Raw genomic sequence first — 21064 nt, forward strand, 5'->3', positions numbered from 1 at the left:
AATAAAATTGATTTAAATAAAAAAACCAGAATATATGTATACTCAATGTAGAATATATGTATACTCAAAAGATTATTTTTTTAATAAGAAAATAAGATATACTTTCAAAAAGTGATTGAAAAGTTTTTTTAGCGCTACAAAAATTACTTAAAATAATTAAAAATTAAGTTAATCATCCTAAATGATATATGTCAGCTGAATATAATAAATTTTATTTAATTTTAAAAATTTAAATTTATAAATATTTAATAATAACTGTTTCCTCAATACATAAATAATCGAAAATTAGGACATGACTGGCCACTATTTTACCGTATAAAAACAGTTTAAAAAATCAGAAATTCACTGTATCTATATATAAAGTATATATTAAAATACATGAAATTATAAATAGATAATTTTATCGTCAAATCTGATAAAAGTCACAGGGCATTTAAAGTGTATTTTGTAGAAAATAAAGGATATTCTTATCTAGAACAGTGGAAAAATGATTTTTTACATAGACGATATGGTGTAAACAACGTATATGTATTTTATTTCAGATAAATATCTCAACATTGAACATTGACTAATGTATATAATAAGTACATCGTTTACTCGTTTACGTCGCAGTGGTAGTCCGATATTCGTTAATATGTTATATATACTTCTCTATCACTGGTCTCTACGGGTCTGTTATAAACTATCTGATCGCTTAATATCGATTATACGCAATAATGATTTTTATCCCTTACGTAATATCTTTATCATCCCTGTATGCATTTATTTTACTCGCAATAATCTGCCTCTTATCTACCATCGTGGATCGTCGTTGTAATCGCGTCGACGATCGTTACATCGTATATGTAACGTTTACCTACTAATTAACTATTTTTATCACAATTACGGTATTATTATTTAATGCCGTTAGAGCGCCGGGCGAACTTTACCGGAACACTTTGATGATCCATTTGTTTCTGTACGAGAATACTTATCGAAGAACCGTTTACACACATTCTCGTTTAACGAGACTTTTTCTTCATGAAATTTACTTTCGATTATCTTTAACGAAAATTCATCGTAAGATTATTTAATGAACCACTAGAAATTAAATTAAAACGTCTTTATTGAATTAAACGTAACAATAAAACTTTTATCTCTAATTAACTTCAATCTTCTAAGCTTTATATTAGCTTAGATTATCTATATTAGATTAACTCAACTTAATTTAATTTAAGTTTCATTCAATAGTTATATAAACTTTTTTTTATGTTAAAAATAAAAAGATTATAACTAACAGATGTGAATTTTCATTAAGGACAAATTTTCCTCGATTATATCTTGAAAGGTACATCTTAATAATATATCTACCTTTTTTATATTATCTTTTCGAAATAACTGGTATTACGAAAAGCATCGTTTTATAGATGTATAATGTTAATACCAATAACATTATCTCGTTGTTCTTATATTTCACCTTGGGATCTGCTTTCGATATTGCTTTAAAAATCTTCGTGCACGTAACAATCATAAAAATCGGCATCAAAGTTCCCGTTTCTGCGAGTTTGTCGAATCGCTGGCGCCCAATCGGCAAACGCAACGTCTAACGTTTGTCTTGGATCACTTTCTTGGCGCTTTTCGACAAACGCTATATCTAATTAATTAACAGTATCGCTTATTGCTGCTGTTTCGTGCATTGACTTGAAGGTGACGCCTTTCTCAGAACGAACTAAGCTGCGTGTCGCGATAATCCTTGAACTAACTGATAGAAATCGTGAGATATTAGATATAAATTAAATATATATGTTAATTTATCAGTATATTATTTAAAAGGAAAATTTATCATAGAAATATGGAATTGCGGAATTGAAATTGAGATAGCACTTATTTTAGCTTTGTTTTTGTTAACAAATTTTGTTAAACAAATTACGAAAGTTAAAAAAAAAAAGAAAAAAATCGGAGGAACAGAAAAAATCCGGGATCGAGCGGAAATAAAGATAGGCACAGAAACAAAATAATCCATGGATTTATTAAAAATAACACAGAAGTTCGAAATGACACAACAAATCAGAACAATAAGCCGCGCTAACGGATTAAGATATCTGACGATTATTATAGCGTATCACAATCGCGAGAATATTACTCGAAGATCGAGCACGCCTCTCTCAATCTCGATCTTCGAAGTTCCCTCGATGATATTGCTAACGATTTCAAGGAAAGCTTCGCGTCACGTGGATCACGATTTTCGATCGCTGTGAGAATAACTCTTTCGAGACATTCGCGCGTGAATATTCTCTTATGCACTTCTCTACTTATTACTCTATTATTGTATAAATATGTTTCACTAGCCGCTCAGCGATATATTTTTCATCGCAATCTACCATTACTCTAAGAATTATAATGCATATAAATTGCATTTTCACCTTTCACCACTTATCTAACTAGAGTAATCCCTGAAAAAGCGTTGAAAATGGAATATGTATCACATAATTTGTCAGATGAATAGTTCTCTCGTTTATTAATTTTTTTTGAACGACTGAAAAGTGATGTTTTTTGTGATGTTTTCCCAGGGATTCCTTCAAGTATTGAAGAGTATTAAAACAATTTAAAAATAAAAATTTCGCCAAATATATCACTCTTATAAATAATTTATAATTATTTTGTAATTTTCACAATTAGAAATTTCTCTGTTGGTGTATTAAATCAAATCGACGAAAATGGATATCTACTGCAAATTAAAAGTATTACCACGTGACGCTATTTTTCCTAGCGAATAGTTTCTGTGGAAATGTCTCTTTAGAAACTGTTCAAATCGCGCACAAACTTTCCCGATAAATTCCTGATTCTGTAAAAGAAAACTTTCAATAATGACATTACTGTTGTGTCGTAGTTTCTCAAAGAATTCCCAGAAACTTGTTCGCCAATGCTATGAGTATGAAATAGTCTATAAACAAGGACTTCAATCCTAAATAGTGTAAAAAGATTCTGATTAGACCTTACAAAACAAAATACATATCTATTTAAAAATTTTACCAATTAATTCTTATCTTCCTGTATTCATATATAATAACTGATATATAAATACATAAATAATATAAAAAAATATGCAATTTACAATGTTCAAATGAATATTACAAAAGATTTGTATAAATACAAATTGTTACCATAATGCAAGGTCTGCCAGCCTTTCTTACACTCTGTAAGTAAATCATATTAATTAGAGTTAATATTCAACAAGTAAAGTTTGACAAAAGAAAACATCCATCCTAGGATGATTTACCGCCTATTGTGAATCGCGCATCTAAATAAATATTAACGATCGATTTCGTCGTTATCGTTTTCACAGCTTTTAGGGACTACACGTTACCTAAGAGATAAAGCGCTCGGTATGTTTTCCCAGACAACATTACATCCAAAATGCGGACATAAGACGTCTTATATCTGCATATTTTGGATATAATGTTGTCCAGGTTATTACATGGTAACCATAAGAGATGCGATTATCTTTGGGCAAATTGTTCGTAATTGATGTTGCGCGTGTATATAGAAGAAATTATAATACCAGTTAGTGACGTTTATCGCTGATTTCTAAATTTCGTTACTAATTCAATAAAGATGCAACGTCGATCATAATTCAGAAACATTTGCACTGCAACGACGTTTCTTAAGTAATACAAGGAGCATTATTGCAGCGTGGAAATTTTGACATTTAATTGGAAAAATATTAATATCACCCATACTAAATCCAGTTTATAATGAAGAAATGTAATATCGAATATTCAAATGTAAATGACTGAGAAATAATTTAGTTGAAACAAAATGGGATTTCAAAATAATGATTCAAAACATACAAGCCACAAACTACGATGTGCATTCTATCTCTACTCCCCCCCCCCCCCTCTTCTCCTTCATTACTTCGTCTCGGCCCATCGATTAAAAAGCAATTAAAAACTACACCAAATCACGCAGCATCGTTCGACTTAGCGGCATCACTTTCCCTACTACGCTTAGGGATGCTCACTACTCACTACAATTGAAAGAAACGAAAGTGCACAACGAATGAAACAAGTGACGCCAATAATTTTCGACATTTTCATTTTCGATTTTTGTACACCTGTATCTTTTATTCATTTTATCGCCATAAATTATTATCGTACATTCATTGCCCGCAATTAGCACTCATGAAAGTGTAATAATAATAAATTTGATTGTACATGGTTTGGTTGTACATATAATTTAAGAGAATCTTTGTTTCGATCATCGTGCACTTTTGTTCGCCCGAATACTTCGATTAGCATTCACTTGTCATTTACAAAGCACGCACGGAGCGCTGGGAATTGAAGACGCCGCGTCGCTGAAAAATTTTATTAATCACACAAAGCTCTGCTTTTTATCTGCTGTACGTTATCGCGACGAATAAAAATTGTTCTTTCTCCGTTTCATCTTAACGATTTAGTTCCCATCGCCCAAGTGCGCTAGAAAGAGAGAACACACAATACGATCTCCCTAATTCTTAACTCGCTAATTAAATAGATCTATGCTTACGCGTACTTTATTACCTATTATTATAAGGCATGGAGTATGTTACTTGTCCAGTCAAAATCCTCAATCTTCCCTTCCATCCTTTTTCCATTTTCACAACTGTCGCTCGTTTCTCTCTCGCTCGCTCTCTTTCTCTCGCTCATTTAACTCCATCGTTCGATACCCTTTTTGTTTTTAAACCTACTCCGCAAACTATCTATACGCGTAAATATCGTAACGATCCCGTTTTCTTTAATATTCTTCGTTGGAAATTAGTTTTTTATTTACGGTATGCTTAGTACACAGGTAAATATGCACACGCTACTCTCCCTGATCCGAAAAGAGAAGTGGACTCTAAAATTTCGTACGTTCGCGCGTTGGCACTCAATCTTCTTTTACGATTTACCAAAGATTCTCCGTTGTCTTTCTTTTGGCCAAGAATTCCGCATCTCACACGAGGGTTTGTGTAATCGTTTAACTGTAATCTGTGTTTCAAAGACGAAATTACGATATTCTAACTCAATGACTTGCACGCGAGGTCCATTCTCTGTTCAGAGCAACATGCTAATCGTATAGTCATAGGCGCTTGGTAACAACGGGGTTTGGTTACGAGGGGCTCCACTTCGCGGGAGAAACCCCTCCCCCGCGATGTGTTTCACCGCCGTAATTACTTCGTTATTTTGTAATCGTATAACATTCGGTGACTATTTACAAGCTCGTTTGTCTACGCTGGGATGACTACGTGAACGATCGAAGAGTCAAAACGCTACGATGTACTTCTACTGTGGCGTTCGCATGCTCTGTATGTAACACACGTGTAAGCATGGAAAGATGCAAATTCGCGATATCACTGCAAATGCGAACAAAAGAAAAAAAAATTGCACTTTATGAAATCAAACTTCATTAAACGGTATGAAGTACATTAATTAGGATAATAGATGCGTGTCTTTCTCCACATTCCCACGTTGTTTATTTATTTCGTTATTTATTTTCATCGTGGCGTTTCTCGTTATCAAGGCGATATGACATTTCTTAAATAAATTTCAAAATGATTAATCAACGAAAATTATTCTTAGTAATCAGCTTTGAAAAGTATCATTTCATTCCGATAATTAATTCGCACATCAAAAAGTCCTTTGTACATTTTTTTCTTCCGCGCGAAAAAATTTTATATTTTTTTAATCCATGTAAAAAAAAAAACAAGAAAGTAGTTCGTTCATTCCAATGTGTCGTCAATGCGCAAATTCGCAAATACGAGAGTGTTGCGTGACTGAGTGTATATATAGATATGGCGAGTATGTATGCGTATTATGCGATGTGCATGCATGAATACATGTATGTATACACACGCGCCGTCACTTCGAGCGCGTTTCTGCAATAGACTGTAGTGAGTATCGTAATTAAGGCCGATTCAGTGCTTCACCCCGAATGATATTTCCTTTCTCTCACATTTAAATTAAAATACATTAATTATGTTAAATTAAATACTCTTTCCATATTCTAACCCGTATATGATTAAATAAGGAAAAAAACTAAATTATACATATAAACAAAAATATAATTTCTCTAATAGACTTAACGATAAGAAAGAAAGCACTAAAGCAGTATTGATATTTTGGACCTCTTAAATTATAAGTAACATTAGGCCAGCGATAAAAGCACTGCTCTTATCTTAGGCATTATTAATCTTCGATTAATTATCGTTAAACGAGTAACAAATCACAGTATCATACTACGTTTAATCCCTTCTTTTAATGAAATTTTTAATGCCATCCGTTAGAAAATTTAATTGAACGCGCTGAAATAACAGTTAATTATTAAATTCGATAATTAAGTTTTTCTCTCGTTGCTATACTTTTCGTGTGATTATTCTAAAAGCGCATTCTTTTACTTTCGTTGTTAATGACGAAAGCAAACAATCTGAACCGGGCTTAATCAGTCAGCTAATTTCGTAAATTGATAAATTGCAATCGTATGTAAATTGTTCCGCTAGTTAAGAAAAAAATCATTAAAACTTCTGTGCCTTAGAAGACAAATGTTGCACGATCATACTTGTTATCGAATTGTTTCGATATAAGTGTAACGATTTAAGCCCCTGTTCTTGAAAAGAAACGTATACGAAAAACTTGAGGAATATTCTACAATATACATTACGTATATTATAGTATTTCGATGATTTAAAAAAAAACATATATACATATTTCTTTTCAAGAATAGAAGTCTAGATTGATGAAAGTTGCAATCGTGCGAGAACACTTCAATTATTTCATATCATATACATATCATCGATAAATCTGCATGCACCCATTTTCTTTCGCTGTGATTTTTTTCTTTTTTTTGAAACGCTTTTGTAGGCCGGCCTCTCCATGCCGTGCGCGAGCCACCTTTATAAAAATCATACATATGTATATATATATATATATATATATATATATCACCAAATCAACAAATAAATATCCTAAATATATTAAATATGTGTAATATATGTAATATGCTCTCCCAACAAATAATATATAAGTTCATCTATTTCATTAATAATATATATATTAAATATAGTAATATATATATTACTATAATATTTATAATATATTTATATTATTTTGTATTTATACATTTATACTATGTATTTATATATTAGGCGTACTCTATGTGAAAGTCTACCCTTGTATCCCGGTAGGATCGGACTGGTCCGTCCGACCATGCTATTTTTTAATAACATTTCTTATTCTTTTTTTTTCTTTATAATATTGCCTTCTCACTATTTATCACCCGCCTTCACTCTGGAAGGGTGCGTTCTCTTTCATTAGAGCCACACGGATCTCCTCCTTCGCATGTGGTCACAGCTCACAGCCAAAACCAAATGAATCTTCCTAGTATACATATGCTCTTGCACAGAACCGCCCCTTCGTGCATTTCGTAATTTGTCCTTACAGCTGTGCTCTTCCGTCTCTCTGTTTTTTTACGTGTCGCATGAAGGAACCGCATTTCACGGAAAAGAAACGTATTGCGTACCAGATAAACTTACCTGTTAACAAGAAAAACGCGCACACACGAAGGGACAATTTTTTTCCGGCAAAAACGCAGCCATGTAATAATCCTTCGCATCTCGTTAACTCGTTAACTCGTTTTTCTTTTTAAATTCTTCATTTACAATCAGATGTCCGTATTGCGAACCAGATGAATGCCCATAAAATGAACGTTTCTCCTCTTGCGCTGCCCTTTCACTATTTCCATTTTACAAATGTTCACGTTAAAGAGTGAAAAAAAACGAGTAAAAAGCATAGCACGCTATGACGTTGTCATCATTAAAATGAAAATAGAAACTAAGGAAAAAGTTCACGATAGGGATAATGCCTCGCCCCGATAAATTCGCGATATGGACATTTGAGTGTATATCCTAAGTAAGCCCGATATTGACGTTTCTTTTTTTATTCTATTCAAGTATATCAAATTTTCTAAAGCTGTTAGTCGCGATTTGTAAATATGAATAATTTTAATCACTACGAAGCAACCAGCAGCTTCCAAAAATGATATACTCTGTATATACTCGTATATATTCGGAGTATCAATTTAAGATCCCATATAATACGATTAATTTTGCTACAATATAATCGATGAATTCATTTCCACCCTTGTTACTTTTCTACTCTCAAAACAACGCATTTCTACTATAATATTTTACGCGAGCTTGTCAAACACTCTATTCAATATATTTATCTACCGTGCTTGTGCTTCACAAACTGCGTTTCCGGTGTATCTTTTATATTTATAAGCATGTTCATCTCTTTCTTTTTAGAACGTGCGAGAAAAAAATCGATCGTTCCTACCATGAAAATCTGGAAATGTTCATGGCAAAAAAAAAAGAGATAAAGAAAGTTAATGAACGTTGAATATCTAATTTAGACCATATATCGAAATGATCCGTAATTTTTCCGCTTCTTTTTCTACCCTTCTAGGATTAGATTTCGATCGATGCAGCTGGCTAAACCAACAATTAAATATATGAAGCCGTCGCCGTTCGTAGGGTGGAATGAAATACGCCATGAAGCGTGTGCAGAGGCATCAACTTTTCAAGACCTGCCTGCGTGGATGACGTGAGAGACGAGTTGCCCCTGTGCCCTTCCTCGTGGTTGCGCCGTAAACGTCCATCGACACACTGCTTGTTACTATTATTGTTACAATGATCGCTGTGGCCTCGCTGGACCCGGGAGCGCTGCGATGAGTGAACCATATCAGATGGAGGGTGCGGGAGGACGCTACGAAATTGAGGGGCGGGCTGCACCCTACACGCACCCTGGACCCCCTCTCACTTGTCCTCAGACTCACCCCGCGGTGACGTGTCCGTGTCCTGTCTATCGCTGCAATTAGATACGAAAGGAATACGAAGATAGGACCTTTTTATATATGGCCACATAGATCTCGTACGTTTACATCCATAGATTTATGTATGAAAGATCTATACTAAAACCCAAGATAGGTCCAGCCACCAGTCGTTTATATCGTATTGTGTCGTTTACATCGACCTGAAGTATTTCGCGGTCGTGGTTATGCCTTTAGTTCTTCTTTTTTAATCGCAAATCTGAGATTATGTTGATAGTTTGACAGTTAATAGTTTGATAGTTAATTTGATGCGACTTTACTTTTACATCAAAGCATTCTGCTAAAGGACGAAAATCAGGTCATCCATCAATTGTTTATGCATATTTAGCATGGGATCTAAATAATTCAAGTCAAATTTAGAGTATAAGTCGCGGTGTAAACGTAGCCATAAAAGAAAACCCTGCTTATGCGAATGGTAAAAGAATCGTCGAGGCTTACCATATGTATCGTATAGACTTCATCTTGAGGGCGGTGGAGTTCTCTTTGCACTTATACGCCAAAACCTGTTTCACGCTGCTGACGTCTACTGACGGAAACCTTGACGTTACGTAAGCTACAACAACAAAGTAAACTAAAGTTAATGCTTGGAAAGAAAGGTTCTGAACTGTGTTGACAGAAGTTCGACAGAACTGTGTTGATGCGCGCTCAGGAAAAAAAAAATTTTTTGACATATGTTCTTTGACGTATGCTTATTTCGTCTTCACTCTTATTTCATCGTGCACTTACTTATAATAGCTTGAACCTTAGCCTTGTCAAGGGCAGGTTTCACAGGACGTTCGGTAGCCGTGCCGGCACGGCTCCAACGTTGGCCAGTAACAGAGCACGTCGCCAGCTCCGTCGGGCTGAATAATATCGCAGCTAATCCACGCGTCAACTTGCGATAGTCACTCCACTTGACGGCCCTTAGTTGTTCCTCGCATACAGCTATACCTTCACCTAAGTGGACCTACAAGAAACATGAGAAGAGCATTAACATTCTATAAGATCACGGTATAACATTACTATCACATTAGTTACATTTTTTAAAATAGAATAAAGGAGATAAAATGAAGATACTTAAATTAACAAAAACGTTAAAAATATTGCTTTATCAAATACGGGCATATACATAATGCAATACAGTTGTCAATAAATATTAACTATAATAATATAATATAATATGAATTTTATAATTTCATACTCAACAATGTAACTGTTACGTGTAACAAGTGTTATGTTATATAATATTTATATTGTTGAGTGCGAAATTATAACATTATGTTGCTGTTAAATGATATTTACGAGTGGATTACGAGTGTATTAGATTTACAATACTGACCACGCCATCCGATGAAGACTCCTCGAATCCACGGAAGGCAGGCATCGCGGCTGGCGGGGTAGTTCTCATGTCCAAGGGTCCAAGCCAGTCGCTCCTGGAGGGTGAGTTTCTGTGAACGGACGGCGACGAGTGTTTGCCACCTCTGGTTCCGAGCCGCGGCCTACCACGACGTACTCTTCGCGCTGTAATCATCAATTACGAAAGAACATGTATTTAATTTTGTGATTTTCGAGTATCGTCGTAAACCTCGTAGAAAGAATGTTGGACCTACTTATTATATGTAGTTATTTCTGCGACGTACACCAAATGTCAAACTCGATGATTGCTGTTTTAGAAAAAACAATTTTACGCTTACCGTTTATGAAGAAATATTCAGAGAAACTACCTTTACGTAATATATAATGTACGGATAAGAAGAGAGAGAGAGAGAGAGAGAAAATTAAAAAACAAATATTCTCTTAAAGAGAAGATGTCTTTATTTCTTTTATGTAAAAGGATGTCTATTTCTTTTATGACAATGTATCTTCTTAACTTATTAAATTCAGTAAAATATTTCAAGTTATATAATATAACATTCTCAAAAATATAATAACTTAATAATTATATGACACTTCAAAAAGTCACAGGAATGTTTCTGCAGACAAAATAAATATTGATAATAATAAATATCACTCTTATTGAACTTTCGCCGCTGTTAAAGCAACACGTTATAGGATACTGTGTTATAGGATACCGTTATAAGATACTGTGGTTATTGAATATCGTCACTGTAATAATCTCTTAATCTCGATAAATTAATTAAATCATTGCGCAGGTAAAGAGAGAAGGTATATAAAAAAAAGAATTAATAAAATATCACAAACTTTCGTCAAATTTTCATAGAGTCCATGCAACCTAGTAACTGTCGAAAAGAAAATCTTGCAATAGTTCCATTGCTCATCTTTACAATATTTTGTATTTCCAATTAAGAAGAGACAACCTTTCCATTAATTCTCTATTAAACATTAATTTCACATCAAAAATGTAGTTATATATTGATATTTATATATTGTGTTTGCACCAATATCTGGCAATAATGCCCTGACGATCCATCTTCGGCGTTGAGAAAACTCATCAGTTAAATCCGTTTAACATTACAAACATCAATGTCTCAAGAATGTCGTAACAACGGTCCTGTGGTGAAGACCTCCAATGTCGGAACGTCTCAACTTGATCGATCTATCAATTTGACAAACGCTACGGTCCTACAACGAAGGAGGGAGGAATGTCGGAGATCAGCTGCGGCGGCAACACCAGAGTTTTCCGTTGTAGCGATGTCAGCTCGAGGAGGTCGGGGGCGGTCGCGTGGGCTGATCTGAGATGTCTCCGTAGATTACTATTGTTGCTGTAGAAGCGGCCACAGCGCGGGCAAGGCCGCGGAGTATCCCAGGTACAGACCGGCTCCACAGCGCCGGTAACACTCGATATCACTATCGATGCCAATGGCGATGGTCCCACTGCCTCCGTATTGAAACCAGTGGCTGCAACACACCAGCCGACCAATCTAGATTAGTTCCTCTGTCCTTCCGCGTCCATCTTCCACCAACATCTCCGCCTCCTCTATTCATCTTTTTTTCTTTCTCTTTTTATTTCTTTCCTCTCCCTTAACATCTTCTCTCGTTTCTCGCCGATCTTGCTGCTAAGATCGGAGATCCAAATTCGGTCTAAATTTGAATCCCCGATTGTCAGACAATTATGATATCGCAATATCTTGAGGTGATGCTTGCAACTCGAATCTCCTAAATTGAAGTTTCTCTCTCTCTCTCTCTCTCTCTCTCCCTCTCTCTCAGCTAGGACACTCTAGAATATCATTTTCTCCGAACATCGCCGTTGTTGCATCTTAATGTAGTTGTACTATTTCGACCTTGTCCATTTATGTCGGTGAGTATTCCGACATTTTGTAATAATGTGTGTTTACTCATGTATTTATGCTGTATATTTAGAAAAAATATAAAGATACATATATTGCGTAAAATATTGGAAAAAATTTATTAACTTTTAATGAATATTTTTTTTAATAGTACTAACTAAATATTTACTGAATGTAAATATATATTTATTGATATAAGAATCATTTATTTGTCATTTTTTGAAATTTAGTAAATATTTATTTAATGTAAGTAAATGTTCAGTTAGTACTATTCAAATCAATATTTATGAACATTTAATAAATCTTTTTTCAATGTATGGTTCAAGGTTGATTCGTTGAAACGTATTTAATCTTTCTTTTCTACACAATCTCGTAAAAATAACGCAATGCATATTCCGTACAAATGTGAATTACTTTATTCAAATGTTATCGTTTGACAAAATTTTGGGTACAGAACGAGTCGCTACGATGGGATATTGCGCTAAACCAGACAGAAAGTCTCGCGATTATTCAACGAGAACTTGTTTTTCGTAGCCGAGAAGGTTCGCGGGATAATCTCCTTTTTTTCTTTTCGCGATCGAAACACGTACAAAAACACGAACGTAAGATAGGAACATCGCTATTATAGTAGGATTATGCTTAGTATCGTATTTTGCGACAACTGCGAGAGACCCACGTCAATCGAGCAACGGGGAACAGCCCCGTTGACATTGTGATAAAACATTGAGATTCTCATTGTCTGCGTGTCGCAAAAACGCGGGGACGAGGTGGAAAGCACACTTGATTACAAATCTATGGCTACTTGATGCACCTGTCGCTAGCGAAATTAACGCACGTTGTATACATGTATAGGGTTTATACGTGATGCGACTCAACAGTGCCGCGCGATCCTTCGCAAGCTTTCTTCGAGGTAACCATTTGTGCATTTTTTTTTTTTGGAATAGATTTTTATAATATGAAACAAAACTAGATTTTCTGTCGCGAATAATCGAATAACAAATGGGATTGAGATAACTAAGTCAGTGATGTAATCAACATGTGCTTTTTTAAAGACAAATGCTCGATTCGAATATTTTAAAATCGTTTTAGTTTAGAATTAAATTAATTATTCATTCTATTAATTCACATGGAAATAAAAAAAATTATACGTCGTAATATAAATTTTTCAATTTACACCACACAAAATGATAGTCTTTTTAAAGCTATATCTGTAAAAATTGAAATTAATAATGAATCGCGTTGGATCGGTACACATGTGTTAAAATATTTCGTAAATTTTTTAACATCAGTGAAAGTCAAAATAAATTAAATCACTCTATCATATTAAAAAATGGACGGCAACATATAATACTATCCATCTTCACAAATATCATTACGATTTGCACTAACTCTTTTGAATATCCACCTTAAAATTTTTCCTTTGTGATCTCGTAATAATATAAACTTAAAGAATAACATAAAAGCTATTTATAACGAATAATGAAATATGGAGGTAGCCTCTATAAAACTTCATCATTCGTTCAGTAATCACAACAGTCACAAGAATCTTCGCTCGTTGCGCTTTGCAATAATAGTGAAAAAGATGAATTAAATTGTGTTTGCGGCACATATCTATGCACAAAGGTTCAAGTCTTGCTCCAGATAATCTCCGATAAATTAAGTGCAGCGTATGTGCAGTAAATTGCAAGCGTACTTGATGCAAGCTCAACGATGCTTAAGCTACTTGTAGTGTTGGGCCTCGGATACATGCGCATGAATGCATTTTTGTACATGTAACTACTTCTAAATGTTTCTAATAAATCGTGTAAAATAAAAGAAATACTAGAAAGATACATCATAGAAAAATATACAGATTACATCTGAAAGTTATGTTGCTATCGGCACATTTATGTAATTAATACATAAAAAATTGATCAAAATTATTTATATCATATTATTGGAAGTAAAAGTTACATATTGTCTAATATATTCTCTCGTTATCAGTTTCTTTTACGATAGTAGCTACAATTTGCAAAAATATCTAAAATGTTTCACAATAAAAACATATTCAAATTCATAACGTCTGCACATGTATCCAAATACAGTCAAACCACTTTGCGCCCATCACCGACTGCTAGTCAGTTAAATATAACGCAGTATTGCATAGTTATCATAAATAAATTATTATCGTGGCGTATCAAATTCTTACGAAGAAAATATTTAGCGGGAACTTTAGCCGAAAGTAAAATATACATCTCTCGGTAAATATCGTATTATGAATTCGCGTTCTTTTTTTGATGCAGAGCTCATTCTGTCCAGATAATTGCTTATTGAAAACAAGAAGAAGATCTATATCTTAAAGCGTAAATCGGAGAATTTGCACTTTCTTCCGCCAACTTCCGTCGCGTTTATATTAAGCCAATAATAAGTCACTTTCGTAGAACCCATACGATCAGCCTAAAAAGAGCACTTCATCGATTTTTTTTTATTCTATCAGTTTCGTCACTATAAAATTGTTTCACCTAACGAGTATCCCGATAAGAACTAGCAAGAGTTGTATTTATTCTTAGTTTTTAGTAAAATGTTATTTAAATAAATAAATAGCCGATATGCAAAAGCAGATATATCCAAAAATATAAATAAATTAGATATTGAAACTTCTGTGGATTCCTCCTTAGCCTCTTAGTTACGAATTGAATGTTTTAAAATGTGCTGAAACAATTCCAAATCCTATAAAATCAAGGGAAAAAAGTAAATCTAATTGTAAAAGAAGTTAAATCCCTATTGCTGTAGAGAAAAAGGAAGTTAAATTCCTAAATTCCTACTGTTATAAATATAATTATATCTATCAGTCATATTTAATAAAAATAGTAGATACTTTACTTCAAAATCAATTAAAATCCTTTCTCCTGCAAAACTAGCCAAGTGCATTCTATTTAATATATAATAAATAAAAATTGAATTTCTCATGTTATATTATACACATTTTGTTAACTAAAACAGTGAATTTTTCTTAATTTTTCAAAAAAAATCTTACTGTGATAACTAAAATTATACAAGTTTTTTCACTTATCAAAAAAATTTCAAGTACAGGTAACAACTTTTGTCAATAGCTACTCAAATACTTATTATTCAGACTTCAATTAGACTTAATAAAGGCTATCTAAATTTAAAGAATGAAATACCTAGTGATCAAGAAATTTTATCCCATCACATTAAAAAAAAAATCTATGCAAACAGGAAGGATTTACTCTTTCATAAATCTTTAGAGTGAATTCAACTTTCTTTTTGTGTACGATCTTGGAGTTTCTATCGAGATAGGTTTCTCGCATACGCGATATTTTTTTTCTTTCACGCGTGGCAAAGAGGAAGCCGATACGAATTTTCTCATCAATTATCTGTTCAGAAATTCCGCCAAGTACAAACTACTGTACTTCACTTCTTTCCTCTTTCATTTTTCTTATACGTCTTAATTCAGTACATATCGCGCACTCACACTCGCACTCATCGAAAATCAGTCGTATGTATATTTTTGCAATGCAATTGCCGTTATAATTATAATTATATAATTATACGTGGGATAGCACGAGACGCTATTGACCTACCTTTTTACTTAGAGAATAACTTACTTCGGATACGCCATGATTCGAATAAATATCATACTTAAATATTAGCGTGTGTGACTACTTTAGAAGCGAAATATTCCTCGATACGGTCATATTGGAAAAATTGCCGCTATTTACATCGAAATTTCATTTTTGCCTCTTAACGTACTCAAATCTAACTCTATCTCTTAAGCTTATATATTTTTGAAAAAGTACACTCGTAAAGGATCGACATGACGATCGGGGAACAGAATTTAGATAAAAAATTATGTAGATTATATTGCGTTAAAAAATGCGGTTTCTCATTCGAACGAAGACATCACGACGTATTTATGATATTACTATAATTTTAGTCTTCTCTTTAATTTTTTTCCTCAATAGGTCAATAGTCTTACCTTAAAAGTAGTATTATTACGCTCACGCATGAATTCTATCTAAAAATTTATGCTAATACCATATATCAATGTAGGAGATTAAAAATTTATTTTAAGAATTAATAATACGATTTTGTCATAAGATAATATTATAATCGTAACAAGATGATAATTAAAAACATTAAGTACCATATATTTTTGCATACTGGACTTGTTTCTTAAATTGTAACATATATATTAATTGAAAATATATCTAGAAAATATATTAAAAACGTGTAATCTTAAAAATAACAGTCCATTATATTTTTGAAAAAAATACTTTCTCAAACAAGATATAATACGAAACGAACACTTTTCCAAAAAATATTTTTTCAAAATATTTTAATACTATCGATCTCTCTTTCAATTTAGATATTCTAACATATTAATACTGATAACCACAATTCCAAATAATATAAATTTCATTGAATGAAAATGTCGCATTTTTATGACTAGAATAAAATTTTTCATTTTGAATTACTGAGTAAATAATGTAAATCAATTTGTTGCGAAATACGTTTCGCAATGCTACAAACTCAAAATAGAAAGATGTTCATCGTTTAAAAGAGAAACCTTCTATCCTCTTCCCTCAAAGTAATATTCCTTACAACTACACCTATATCAGTAACAGCTAGCGATCGAATACACGAGTTACCTTTTTTTTTTGTGTCGCGCATACAAATTACATAATAATTTACATATATACAACATATAATTAAATGCGCTAAAAGATAATGGTTTTCATGACCGTGAAAAGCAACGTGTGCCGTAACGCACGTTGCAGGAAACTGATATACATTTTTTTCGAACATAAAGCTTTCTCGAGACAATATACATGCGTCCAAAGTTTTTTGGATTAACGGTGATAATAATAGTAATCGTAGTAGGACAGTAGTAATAGTAGTAGTAATAGTTATAGTAGTAGTAATAGTAGTAGTAATGGTGATATTAATAATAATAGCGGTAGTAGTTATTGTAATAGCAATAATAATCGTAACAACGCATGATACAAATGCTAAATCGCAGTAGGATAAAGTTAAAACTTATTATCGCAGACAAAAGATACTTTTTTTTCCAGTGAGCTTGCTGTACCTACTCATCGAGTTCTTTTGGAAAAATGGCAAGTACTGTTCGTATTTCATCACTAAGAGATACTTCTCACGACATATGTGTACATATGTCGCCAATATCCCTCTTCATTTAATATACGGTAAATTGCATTGTTAGACCCAAAAAATACTATGCAAAATTCTTTGCGAGTTTTTTTTTTCTATTTGCTGTAAGTGTGCTCGTTCAATCGATAATATTATCGTTCCATTTCTTTTTTGTTTTCTCTCTTTCTTTTTTTTTTACTTTTCTTGTTTTCTGTTCTCTGTTGTCTCCGTGCTTCGGAATGTTTGCACACCATTTGAATTCGTAATATAATCGCAATTATAACAGTGAGTGTTCGAAATTGTATTGTGATATTAGCTAGATAACCGGTTTTAATGCCCAGCGAAGTCCGGCCTGTCAAATGATGCTTACTATTATGTGACATTCTGTAACACATCACTCTGATATACACAGTATATGGATCTCAGGCAAAGGATCGAGTGGATATCAAAATGATTAAAAGCAAATACTAAAAACAATTTAATAATATAAATAATACTCTTGTAAATATCTATTGTAGATTACTTATTGTTACATAAAACATAAAACGAGTTAGTAGTAGAACGAAAAATGTGATACTTCATCAAATAACATAGGAAAAATATCTGTCTTTCTCTCTTGTTTTACAAGATATTGTATTATACAAATCAATAGCTGGATTGTTATCTGTGTAATTGTATATAATGTAATATTATATACAATTATAATGTAATATTATACATTATATATAATATATATGTATGGTATTATAATAAAAATGCAATAGAAGAAGCACTATTTAGTATTGAAAGAAGCAAAATGAAATCTATATATGATCCGAAGCCTGAGAGTTGATGAATGTAACACTGCTTGGCAAATGTATAACAATATTATAATATGATATGCAACATTTATAATCTAATCTTATTTCGGTACTAATTGTCAGTTGTGCTGGGCATCCATTCATATCGTAAACAAAAAATCTTGAATGTATATTCGTAGTATGTATGTTTAACTTGTAAAAAAACATTGCAATCACTTACCAATGTAATAACAGATAATAAAAACCGTTTGTATAATATCGGCAATCTGTGTTAGTTGCAGTCGTTGCAACGTCCCAGTACTATTGTAAGTTGTTGTATGTAAATATATTATAATAATATATAGCTGCATCTGTTTAGTAATTTGATTGTATGTGAGGTAAGGAGCCTGTTATATGAATGGTACGACTTATAAAAAGTTACGATTCTAGGGAACATACTCTGTGCTCCATTTCCTAGAATCGTTATTATAAATCGTACTTATGGAACTATTGTCATCTGTAAAATATAATATAAAAGATCCTGAGTTGTACTGTGTGGTACTATGGCTATGGAATTGTGTGGCAGATATCTATGCTGGTTTGCTTTTATAGAAAGTTGAAACTGAATATCCTGTTAAAAAATAACAGAAGTAAGATAAAAAAAGGCAGAAACGGATGATTACCGGAATCATCGCAGAAATAAAAATATATATTGAAATTACAACAAATGCATATTAATACCAAATATTAAAAAAAAATCTTACAAAATATGTAACACTATTTCTAAAAAAACCTTTTCCTTCCTGTAAAGTACATATAGCGTACAAAGTTATTGCTACATGTATAAAGCTGATGCAAAATATTTCTTGATACAAAGATACTGTGATTTAATATTTAAAATATTAAAAAAGAATCGTTTCCCGATTAAAATAAATCAAAAATTAAATACAAATTCAAAAATATAACTTAGATATATTTATTATGTAAATATATCATGAGAGTATATTACAATCGCTCTATATGTATAAATCTGTCTATGGTAATAAAAAATAAAATAAGCATCCTTATACTATTTTCATAAATATATATATCATTGAGATAGAAGTACTTGAAAGACAAGCCTTCCACATTTAAAAACAAGAAACCAGCAGAGACATTGCCTTCTTATTATATATTGTTAAATTCAATCTGCTGCATTATTGCGATCACGGTTTGTTGATAACTCTGTTAATAATAAATATTATTACTCTGTTGAGCTGTCAATTGGCTGTATATTGCAATGTATGCATGTGAAAAATATATCATGTACGAGCTATGTCATTGCACATTGCGTTGCAATAATAAAGTAAATATAATCCTCTGTAAGAATATAATATTGTAGTAAATATCTGTAGTCTGTATAACACTGTATAGCATTAAATAAAACAACAAGTATCCGGCTGCAGAATTATCAGTACGAGGTGGGATGGCTGCTCCACCATCGGCATTTTAGTCGTTCTCTCCCTCATCAGCGTTCATCTTTACGATGAATAGGCACGGGACTTTTATATGTAAACTAGTCTCCCAAACCTATATACACTGTCGACCTTCGTATGAATGATCATTCGAATGATCTATGTAGGCGTCTTATTACGGACGAAAACAATGAAGTACGCGACCGTCAATTGGATTTGACATCTTGTCCTCCACTCGTGTTCGTGCGACAAGAATTGCATACGCATTTGAAAAGATTAAAAATGATAAGTTATACATCTGCGCACTTGAGTGCGCAGGACCTGATTATTAAATACGGAATCAGCCTTGTGTCGTAACGTTATTTCTATCTACTTGTCGGTCAACTACGAAGATACGTTTCCTATTGAATCACAAGTTCACTAAACAATAAAGATAAACTCGATTCGTTACTATATCACAAAATGATACTGGGCGCGATAGATTAAAAAATAAATAAATCCTGTACACACATTAGTGATACGTAGCATCGAATTGCAACATCCCACTAGCAAAATGCTTTGAATCACCAATCTGCGCTACCTCTACCGGATAAGCATTATCGCCAGCTTGTGCCTGATACGATCTGAGCTTTGGTTCTGTGGTGTTCCCACCACCGCTAGCTTCACCTTCCTCGGGAGTACCCCGAGTAGGTGGTGCAGGAGCCGCTAAAAGCACCTTATTATCCACCTGAGTCTGAGCTTGAATCTGAGCTTGTGTTTGAGCCTGAACTTGTGTTTGGGTCTGAGCTTGAGCTCCTCCCTGAACCTGCGTTTGTCCCTGTCCCTGTCCCTGGACCTGAACCTTAACTTGATGTTGGTAGATCTCTTCCTGACGTTGCCTGTCTGCCACACTGAGTTCGTGGAAACTGACCAGGTGACGCTTCAGGTACAGCTTGGTCTTGAATGGCTTGTTACATAGAGGGCAAGTGACACTCTGAGGGTTGTGGATGAGGCGCATGTGCTGCCGCAGGTTGGACAAGTTACTGTACATGCGGTTGCACACAGGACAGGGGCGTGGGTCCAGCGAGTGCAGTTTACGCAGGTCAGCTGCAACACACACACAACTTGCTCTAACCGGTAGCAGCCCACAGCATTGCACGTTACCACAACATAGCACCACGCCTTGTCACACCACGTATAATATCAGAATGATACCACCCACCACAGGACAGCAACAACCAGCAAACAACCCTATTTAGCGCTACCCAATTTTTGCTGCCTGCACGGTACAGTACAAAAAGGATCCCCCCGCAAGAGTATCACTTGCAAGGATGCGATGAGTCAAATATGTTTGGCAGACAAAACAATGGTAATGCAGTAAGAAAAAACATATAGTTTGAAAACAATGGTAAGCATGAATCGATGAATAATGAGAATCAGTAAATTAGTGAAAATCTTGTTTTGCATGTTTACTGTACATCTTTAATTTTTTTCTATTACGTATACACATAATTTTTAAACAGAAGATTAAACATTGTTACAGACATGTAGACACAGATTCGTAATTTATTTTGATATGTGGTAGCATAACTTT

At 33.5% G+C, this 21064-nt stretch overlaps 1 protein-coding gene across 3 annotated transcripts in view; it reads right to left on the reverse strand.

Moving 5' to 3' along the window:
- Positions 1-509: 509 nt before the first annotated feature.
- The window catches only part of LOC105152824 (uncharacterized), a 29277-nt gene continuing 8722 nt past the window's right edge, over positions 510-21064 (reverse strand). The window contains exons 6-9 of one of the 3 annotated variants that reach the window (XM_011067324.2): positions 10199-10380; positions 9607-9826; positions 9319-9433; positions 510-8852 (exon numbers count right to left, since the gene is read on the reverse strand). In XM_011067324.2, coding sequence (XP_011065626.1) covers position 8852; positions 9319-9433; positions 9607-9826; positions 10199-10380 — 518 coding nt within the window. In that variant the 3' untranslated portion in view covers positions 510-8851. Of the gene's footprint in view, positions 8859-9318; positions 9434-9606; positions 9827-10198; positions 10381-12500; positions 20578-21064 lie in introns of those variants that run through there. The other 2 variants (XM_011067316.2, XM_011067306.2) reach the window with 2 other exon arrangements.

Source organism: Acromyrmex echinatior, chromosome 3 (genome assembly GCF_024713525.1).
Source record: "Acromyrmex echinatior isolate Ae372 chromosome 3, ASM2471352v2, whole genome shotgun sequence".
NCBI lineage: Eukaryota > Metazoa > Arthropoda > Insecta > Hymenoptera > Formicidae > Acromyrmex > Acromyrmex echinatior.